A 10,216-nucleotide genomic window follows, 5' to 3' on the forward strand; every position below is an offset into this window, starting at 1 on the left:
TGTTCTTAAGTATCTTCGAAGAACTAGGAACTTGATGCTTACATACTCAGGTACTGACCTGACTATGACGGGATATACCGACTCCGATTTTCAAGCGGATAAGGATTCCAGGAAATCCACTTCGGGATCTGTGTTCATCCTTAATGGTGGAGCTGTTGTGTGGAGAAGTATTAAGCAATCTTGCATTGCTGACTCCACAATGGAAGCAGAATATGTGGCTGCTTGTGAAGCATCCAAAGAGGCTGTATGGCTTAGAAAGTTCCTTAAGTATTTGGAAGTTGTTCCAAACGTCGACGAGCCCATGACCCTTTATTGTGATAATAGTGGGGCTGTCGCTAACTCAAAGGAACCTAGAAGCCATAAGCGCTCTAAGCATATTGAGAGGAAATACCATTTGATTCGAGAGATCGTGCAGCGCGGAGACGTGGAAGTGAAGAAGATCTCAACGGTGGACAACCTCGCAGATCCATTCACCAAGGCCCTAGCGAACAAGGTCTTCGACCAACATCGTGAGGGATTAGGCATGAAGGACTACACACACCTTCTTTGAGTCAAGTGGGAGTTTGTTGTCAATGGTGCCCACAAGAAGAGTTGTAGTCTTTATTTTGTACATTTGATGTAATAAAGTCTCATGAAGACTCTAGCTTGTAATTGCCTATCTATTCATTAATAAAGTTGAAACGTTCATTCAATCTTCCTTGTCTGAAGCTTTATGATAAAACCTTAGTCTTTTAGTCCATAAACAAACTTAACAACTTACGAAGAGACAAATGTAGATTTGCATGAACAAACTCTTCGTAGTTTGCTTAAAACGATATATTCGCAATCTTAGGGTCAAAGGACTATTGACCTCAGTATGATTGTTAGAAGAATCTATGATGTCTGGTTATGAGGCATTGAGAGTTGGAGACTCTATAGTTCTTCTAGGTATCTTCCGAAGGTACTGAATTGACCAGTGCACTTCTAGAGACAATATAAGAACAAACCATTTAACCTCTTATGTCTCGAAGTCACTATGTATGAATTGCATCATGCTTACCTTAATCCTGAAATGAGACATGCCATTTCACACATTAGTATTCTCATTTGAGAAAGTCAAAGTTCGGACTCACTATGTGATTCCGAACAAGGCCTATTGGTGAAGTACTAAGTTGTGAGTCTGTCATGAGTAACTTTGTGAAGTTCTCATAGATATGGAATTCATGAACAAGATTGCTGAAATGCAATGTATGTCACCTCATGCTTTGTTCCTTGGAGTGTGAATAAATGAACTGGCCAGTGTCCAAATTGAGTCCTGACTCTTTTGGATGAAACAATGTGACTTGTTAGCTCCTCGTCAATACATTGTTTCTAACTTATTCACAAGCGACAAAGGAGTTGAGGAAATAACAGCTAGAAGGGTAAAATGGTAATTTAGTAAATCCCGACTAGCTGATGACATTCATGAAGGGTAAACATAGATAATATTCAGCGGATCCGCTCATCATAATTAGGTCGAATTCTTGAGTAGAAAATAAATTCATTTGAACCGAGAGATTTTCAGTGTCAGCTCTTTAGTGGAGTCAGTTGACATTAAGCTAAACTTGGAAAAGGTTTGTGAACTTTTGAGTCCAAGTGTTTAGCTCAAGCTTTGTTCATTTGGGTCCATGAGGTCACTGTCACGAATCACATCGATAGGAATAGTTAAACTGGAAGCTAAGTCAAAACAAGAACGAAAATTGTCGAAAGGGTATTTTTGTCTTTTGAGACATAAGGATGAAATGGATGTCAATAAATTTTGACAAGTTCATTTGATGACTTAATGTCACTCGGCCATAATATGATTAACTGGGCCTTGTGAATTAATTTCATTTCATGAGAATTTTATTGAAAATTCTTAATGGGCATTTCTCATGTTGTCATGAACAAATGAAGAAGCTTCTAGAAGCTCCTTCTAGAGAGACTTGGGCGCCTACCCTAATAGAGAAATATGAGAGTTTATTTTGTGCATAAATGTATTTAAATACTTGCCAAAAGAAAAAGAGGAAACAAATTTCCTCCAAGAGGAAAGTGGGAATCGGCCAAGTGAGAGACAAGGCAAGGCCTTGAACAAAATTGGAAACAAATCAAGGCTTCTAGAAGCCTTGAGTTGGCCGAGTGTCTCAAAGGGAAAAAAGAGGAAATCGCTCATGAATATGTGATATTCTATAGAAGAGGAAACTACCTTATTGAAGGTGAGACCTCTCCTATAAATAGGAGCCTCATTTCCTCACATTTCATTCATCCAAGTTTAAGAGATTTGAGAGACTCTCTCTCTAGAACTTGGCCGAAAATCCTCTCTCTCTCTAGTTTATTTTCGATTATTTCTTGTCTTGGCACCTAGGTCCTCACTCGACCTAGTGTTTAGCTCTGCGACTTCGAGACTCGTTCTTAAGTCGTAGTGTTTAAAAGTGCCCACTCACTGATTCCTTCTTTTCGAGTGATTTAGTGATAGAAACTTTCGTGGTTGCTCGAGGTGCCGAGGAAAGAAAGAGAGACGTGCTGCGAGGGGAGACGAGCGTTGCAACTTTCCAAAAGCTTCTACAAGGTTCAAGCTTCAAGAAAGGTTAGTGAACTTCATAACTCATATTGGTTTTTAATTACATGTACTTGCACTTGTCTGTTTTACTTGTAAAAGAAATTTTTTAAAATTCCGCCGCTTAACGAAGCGTTAATTATTTTCTCAAACCCTAGATCGATTCCAACAGTTATTGATTCTAATTGTTTAGAACTCAACCTACTAATCATATAATGCTAATAAAGTAATCTTATTATCGAATTTAGTAATCATTATCTTCAAGTGGGCAATATTCCCAACACCCAACACCCGCAACTACAATGACAAACGATATGAAAACGCCATCGATGAGCGTGTAACAGGTGGTTCTGGAGGGAGACGCAGGTACCACGGTCCAGGTGAGTTCAACATAGCTCGCCTAGATTTCCCTACCTACGACGGAGTCGGGGACCAACCCGAATGGCTCCAAAAGGCAAAGGATTTCTTCAAAGACCAAGGTACGACCGATGATCGAAAGGTCCGACAAGCGAGCTTTTGCTCAACGGGCCCGACCTTAGGGTGGTTCCGCATGTTTCGCCGATTATCCGTCCAACCAATCACATGGCCCAGCTTCGCGGAGCGATGCGTAAATTGCTTTGGATCGTCGTCCAGCATCAACCCTTTCGGCGAGCTCACATTCCTTCCGCAAACAGGGACAATGGATGAGTAGTGCATCAAGTTAGAGGCATGTCTCGGATGTATGATGAAAGTAACAGAAGAGTCTGCCATCTGGAACTTCTGCGCGGGGCTCGCCGATACCATTCACCGAGAAGTTGAGTACCATAAGCCGGAATCGGTCTATGTGGCCATGAGATTGGCTCGAAAAACTAACTGAAGTTGCCAGACAAAAAATGGGAAAAAAACATTTGGCGGCTTCCCTGCTCCGATGGCTCGTTCGCCGGGACAATGTATAGGTTTTTCGCAAGGCGAAGATGCGTCTAGTTGGTGGAAATCGCCACCGAATTGTGGTGAGCCGCAAATCTTCAAAGAGATCAGCTACTAAAAGATGGTCGATTGTCGTGCGAAAGGACTTTGCTTCAACTGCGACGAGATGTTCACTCTCGGTCGGTCATCATTGCAAGAAGTTGTTCTTTCTTCAGTTGGCGAAAGAGAATTGGAAAGTGGAAGACGGGGCGGTGGCTTGAGCTTGAGGACAAGCTCAAAGAGGAGGATGGGAGTAATGATACGTATCTACTACTAAAGGATTTTAGTTTGGGAAAATTAAAGGTCTTAAATTTGGAAGTTTAAGTTTTAAGTTTAATGACATGGGTTTTTAAATGGCGTATTTTATTATTACGAATTTATTTAATTAAATGCATTTATTTGGAAAGTAGGATTATGGTTGTAAGTGACCTATTTATAAATAGGTTTTTTCATTCAATAAGAAATCAGACTCGAATCAAATAACATAATCTATCTCAAGAACAAGAAGATGTTAAGTTTTAGTGGAGCTTGCATTCTTCACTTTTCTTATTATTAAAGATATAATCACAATTGGATCAAATTGGTAACTAGAAAGTTTTAGTACTTGATTAGTTTTTTTCAATTGAAGGAGTAATTGAAGCTGAACAACCAAAAAGTGGGATATGAATATGATGGTTGATGTGTTGGAATTTCTCAAGCTGTTCCTTCGTAAAGCATTTACATATTGCTGCCAAATCCCAATGCAATTAAAAGTCTTGCCCGGATGGATCTGGAATTTTTTATTATTTTAAGTTTAAAAAGCAATAGAAATTTCCCAATGTAAAAGAGAGTTGACTGTTTAGTGTTTTATTTTAGTTTTTCGTTTTTATTGTTTATTTTGATACGTGAAGTCTTGGTGATTGTTTAAACATTCTTTTCTTTTCTTCCTCTATTGGGCAAGTGAGAGAGAAAGTAATTCTCTTGTCTGAACCCGGAACAGAACAAAAGCCTAACTTTCCATTCACTGGAGTTTGGAATAATAATAGCAATTTTATGATCTTAGCGAAGTAACCAAGGTTTAATTGGATAAACAGTTGATAAATACATTATTCAATGTGCTACGTAATGTATGATGTAAAACTAACTACATAGTTGTTTCGTTTGTCAATTAATTATTAACGGACAACTAAGCTAATAGTCGAGTAGTTTATTCTCTTTTTAAAAACTAGTTAAAATTTCATTTAAAAAAATAATAATTCACTAGATTCGCTATAAATTAAATTAACTAAAGAGTAAATTAAATTTATTTTTTAGTTAATTTAATTTACTCTTTAATTAATTAATTATGGTGGACTATTTTTTAAATAAAATGACACTTTAATTAAAATGAAAAAAAATAAAAAAAAAATTGACTAATTATAACAAATCCTTCAAATTATTAATTAATTTTCTCATAAAATTTTGGCGATTATTTTATAAATAATAAAAATATAAGTATCTAACTGAAATATTTCAAATTGCAAGTAATGCCCAGATATACATGTCTATAGACGCGGTATCAATCAGTAATTTTTCTCTTATTTTATAATGTTTAATTTATGAAAAACTTGATCACACGATGACTTTAATTCCAATGGAAAAAAAGAACAAACAAAAGAGCTCGTAAATGACTAACGACTAAAATTACGTGACGGATGGGGGGATTAAAAAGGCTTTATAAATGAGAAGTCAGAACAGCTGTTGATGGTTTTTGTTCAAACTTCAAAAACGGCGTCGCAGCGTCCAAAACGTGTCTGTCCAAATATTTACATCCAAAAGAAAACCCCAAAAATACAAACTGTTCATTTCACTACTTCTTCGTAAAGGAAACAAATATCCACCAAATCATCATCAAATATCAAATCAATCAAAACTTTTAAACCCATTTCCTTCTTCTTCTCGAATCCCGATCATCGAAACTCTCCATTTTTCTCTCTCTCTCCAATAGAAACTTTTGCTTCTGCGTTCCCTGTACGGACTTCCATTTCCCAATTCTCTCCGTCGATCCGGTTTAACAGGAAAGAGCCAACGCCGGGAAAGAAGAAGCAGAAGAAGAGGAATTGGCGTTTTATCTTTCTCTTCGGGTATGCTGTGTTGATTATCTATTCGTTTCCACTTTCTTAACGTAGCAATTTCTCGGGATCTGTGTGTGATTTATTCATAGGACCTTCTTTCTCATCAGAGTAAGGTATTTCTGTTGATTTTTCTACGCGCTTGGTCTTTAGTTTTGAATTTACTGAAACAAATATTGTTAAGTTTATAGTATAAATTTTCTGTTTCCATTTCTCTTCTTTTGTTTTCGTGAAGAATTACTCTTTACGCGGTGAAGTTATAGATAGATCGCATTTCACCTCAACATCAGAGCTTAACGTTAGACTTTTCATCAGAGATTTATTTCGTAAAGACTTACTTACTGTAAGCATTGTAAACTCTTAATAAATTTTTGTTTAGAGAAAGAAATGATGTTGAGACACTAACTCTTAGACACAATGTAAATGAATTCTGCAAAGTGTAAATTTGTCATTTTTGTTTGTGATTGAATATGGTTCATTTTTCGTCTCCCTGATTGTTAGTAGTTGAATCAAAGAATTATTTATGTTTTGTTTTTGTTTTTTTTTTACCAGTACTAACTACTAAAGTTGGGAATTTGTTTTGTCGCGAGTAAAGTAAAAAACAGGGCAGAGATTGCAAAGCAAAATGGCTGACGCCAAAGATGTCGGGGAAGCTGAGAAGAAAGATGCAGTTGCTACGGCAAGCACTAGCTCACCAAAAGTGAAGAAGAAGAAGGGGATTTTTTCAAGAATCTGGAACACGATCTTTAGGGTTCACGGCGATGATTTTGAAAAGCGGCTTCAGTACATCTCCAAGGAAGAAGCCACTGTGCTTGCCCGTATGAAGAGGCGGTCTCAGACTTGGCGCCGAATGATCAAGCATTTTATAGTATTTTCTGTGGTTTTGGAGGTACCCTTTTCCATTTTATGCTGCCTTACACTTGTGTTGGTGTGAAGTTTCTGTGTTGAAGTTGCTTTTTTAAACAATTGCACTGCTTTTACAGAGCAAGAGAGGTAGAGTTAGATAGGCATAGAGTAACAATTCTAGGATCATAATTGTTGTAGGCTGGTTTGTGTCTTATGCTTTAGACTATTCTGTGTTGCACGAGAAGGTTCGTAAAGTATCAAGAAGTATACTTGCTGATTTCATATAATTTATTAAAAAAATGGTTAGAAAAAGTTTATTTTTTATTTTTAAATATGGTAGAAAATTAGTGAGATAGATTTTGATATGTTTGTTGATACTTCTGGTCATTTACACATATCATCTTTCTTTCTTTTTTTCCCCTGTTCCGGTCTCAGATTCCTCATTAGATTGGATGGTGTAGGTATTATTATCACTTGCTTGATTTAGTTATGTTAACGTGACGCTAATTCAAACTTATGTTTACTTGAATTTTGTATGTTTATGTTTAAATAATAAAAGGTTAAATGTGATTTCGTTGTCAGGTAATTGCAGTTGGCTATGCTATTGCAACAACAAGATCAGCAGACTTGAACTGGAAGATGAGAGCATTTCGAGTTCTACCCATGTTTCTTTTGCCTGCTGTCTTTACCCTTTCCTATACAGCATTGATGAGATTCACAAGGATGTGTAAGTGTTAAAATATACAGCTAAATGTTTTTTTATTTTTTTTTTCACCTTTCACACACATAGAGTCGCCTTTGTATTTTGTATATATACAACTCTGAGTTGCCTTTGGTCTTAAGAATACTTTGTTGCCTGTTAATAGGAATTTTGTATTTACCTCTATAAATTTATGCACCACCCTGTTATTCTTCTTAGTTATGATTATGATGACTTGTGATGGTTGATGAATGACAATTAAGAATAATCCGAGCTCAATTGAGCTAGGGATGGGATTTAACGATTATTTAGCGCTTAAATTATTGGGTCTGGCAGTATAATGTAATAGAATACACTGCATACTTTGGAGAGTCCCAATATAAGCAAAATTTGCCTTGATTCCAGTTTGTATATAAGTTGATGCCTCTGCCAATGTAACTAAATTTTATTATAGCATCTATATGGTACTAACTATTCAAGAACATACTTATATCATGCTATTTGATATTCAGGTGATCGCAAGGACCAGAAGACTCTGGAAAAGCTTAGAGTGGAAAGGAAAGAGAAAATTGACGAGCTTAAAGAGAAAACAAACTATTATATTACCCAGCAACTTATTCAGGTGATCATTCAAATTCAGAACGTTTAATGTTTTTTTGTTCTTCATTCATTTTAGTCAAGTAAATTGTCTAGGTGGCATTTGGTTGGTTCGGTCGAAATTGCATATAGGTATTTGTGTCTATGCAATTCACTTGTATTGATATTTTTAGTATACATGTGGTGTTGTGCCAAGAATTGGAGGAATTGTAAGCGTGTGTAGGATAAAAATTACTATTTTTCTCTGATAGACACGATTTCAGCCTGAAAACTGTGTCCTTAGAGCGTAGTGAACTTCTTGCTCAATCGTGTATTCTTAATATCGCATAGGTTGATTTTGATAAGATCTTATGGGGTAGGGTAATTGTAATAATTTCTAATTGGTTTTAGAGTAATTGAAGACATCTTAGCGTATAGATAGATAGTACTAGATCGATACGAGTGTGGAAGAGAGGAAGAAATTTTCTGTAAGGAGAGTTACGGGTCTCTCCCAATCATCTTGTATTTATTTTCATGACGTTTTATAAATAAATATCAATGGTTCGTAAGTATTTATATAGATTCTAATCCCCTTCTCTCTCTCTCTCTCTCTCTCTCTCTCTTTCTCTCTCAGAGATACGACACCGACCCAGCAGCCAAAGCCGCTGCTGCAAGTGTCTTGGCATCCAAGTTGGGCGCGGAGTCGGGTCTGAAAGTGTTTCTTGGCGAGGAATCCAACCCTCAGCAGCCACCGGCCTCTGGCAAGAGCAATGACGCCGAGGTTGTGCCCTCCGGCGGACTCAGAAATAGAAACCAAAAATCACAGATCGGAGCGGGAACGGGAACGGGCACCGGAAATACCGTAATGCAACAACATTCTGGCGAAGGTATGCCCGGTTCCGAGGGAACCCGTGAGCGCGAACAGTTGGTGGTCAACCATCAGTTTCCACAAGGACCGTCGGCCACCGACGGAGGTTGGATTGCCCGCGTTGCGGCCCTGCTCGTGGGTGAGGATCCGACTCAGTCCTTCGCTTTGATCTGTGGCAACTGTCACATGCATAACGGTGAGCTTTTTTTTACCCTTTGCCGATGGAAAATAAATTATGATTAAAAAAAAAAAAATTCCTTGTGTTGTTCGGTCTTTGGTTAGATAGATGGAAAGAAGATATACTTAGTCACTATCTTATCCAATTAGATTCATTCTATACATTCAAAGCAATTAACTGCACTCTTAATTCAGAAAGGAACAGGATTCTTTCTTTTAATTAAGTGAGAAAGGAAAAGAATTCTTTCTCTTGATTCACTGAGAAATGAAAAGGATTCTTTCTCTTAGTTCAGTGAGAAAGGAAAAGGATTCTTTCTCTTATATCAGTGAGATCCATATACAATTTTTTTTTTCCAGTTTTCCTTAATATCCTTTTTTACTTTTCTTTCTTCTTTTTCCTACTAACGTTGGTAGGGGAAAATTCAGTGAGTTCCAGATGCATCATACATATGTATATAATTTATTTTTTCCCATTAGTTTCTGTTCCTTCTTGTTTTTCTTTTTACTAATTAATGTAAAAAAAAAAAAACATAGTATTTGTTTTATTAGTCGTACCAAACTTAGTATTGTTTTTCGTTGCGTAACTCGATGATCACACAAATGCGCTCAGGGCTTGTTCGTAAGGAAGACTTCCCATTTGTGACGTATTATTGCCCGCACTGCCATGCCCTCAACCAATCAGAAAAGCGCATTTCTGGCTCCACTACGCCCAATTTAGCCTCCGTAAGAGGCAGTGACGCGTTGAATAGTCCAAGTGAGACCCTGCTCCCGAGAGACGACGACCCCGTTACTTCCTCTCCACCGGAGAAGCCCGAGGAATTGTCCGAAACGCCCATCGCTGCTACCTAGAGCCAAGTTGAGATATTTTTACTAAACGTGAAGTCAGACCGTTTTGATCCTGTTATTATCATGCTTGGCTTGTTATGGATTTTGCTTCATTCTCGGGGTTGGTTGGTGTACAAGAAAAGAAAAGATGAGAGATTGCTGCTTGAGAAAATATTTTATGCGAGTTTTTTTTTTTATACATACTGTTGAGATACACAGATACGTAACATGGCCTGTGTTGTTCATGTACATTGGCCACTTTTACCTTCTTTTTTTCCTTTTTTTTTTTCTTTTCTTTTATGATCTGTTTTAGGAGTGGTTTTATGAGGCCCTATAAGTAAAGGTTATCTGTTGACTTTCCGAATATTGGAAAATTTTGAATTTTTTTTTTTTTTTTTTTTTTTTGTGGGTAGTTGCCTTGTTATTGCATGTTTTTATATACACATGAATTTTAAATACATTAGTTGTATTTTCCCAACAAATGCAAGGAAAAAAAAGGTTAGATAAAGAGCGGAGAGGTGAATGTAACATTCTCTGCCCCATACTGCAAAATTTTCTTTAGTTTTTCAGTCAGACATTTTTTTGTAGGTCAATACTTTGCTTTAAGGATTTTGTGTTAATTACTTGTTGTGTGA

General features: G+C 37.0%; 1 protein-coding gene across 1 annotated transcript; it reads left to right on the top strand.

Annotated features, from left to right (window-relative positions):
* Positions 1–5,335: 5,335 nt before the first annotated feature.
* On the top strand, positions 5,336–9,947 carry LOC149390990 (integral membrane metal-binding family protein (DUF2296)). The gene is made up of 6 exons (XM_089620777.1): positions 5,336–5,601; positions 6,185–6,478; positions 7,018–7,162; positions 7,648–7,757; positions 8,346–8,775; positions 9,367–9,947. Exons 2-6 carry the CDS (start codon positions 6,215–6,217, stop codon positions 9,603–9,605), a joined length of 1,188 nt encoding a protein of 395 aa, XP_089476903.1. The 5' UTR covers positions 5,336–5,601; positions 6,185–6,214; the 3' UTR covers positions 9,606–9,947.
* Positions 9,948–10,216: the final 269 nt, after the last annotated feature.

The sequence above is a fragment of the Urtica dioica genome, chromosome 7 (genome assembly GCF_054948205.1).
Source record: "Urtica dioica subsp. dioica isolate 48M chromosome 7, U.dioica_male_clone48M_v1_H2, whole genome shotgun sequence".
Lineage (NCBI taxonomy): Eukaryota > Viridiplantae > Streptophyta > Magnoliopsida > Rosales > Urticaceae > Urtica > Urtica dioica.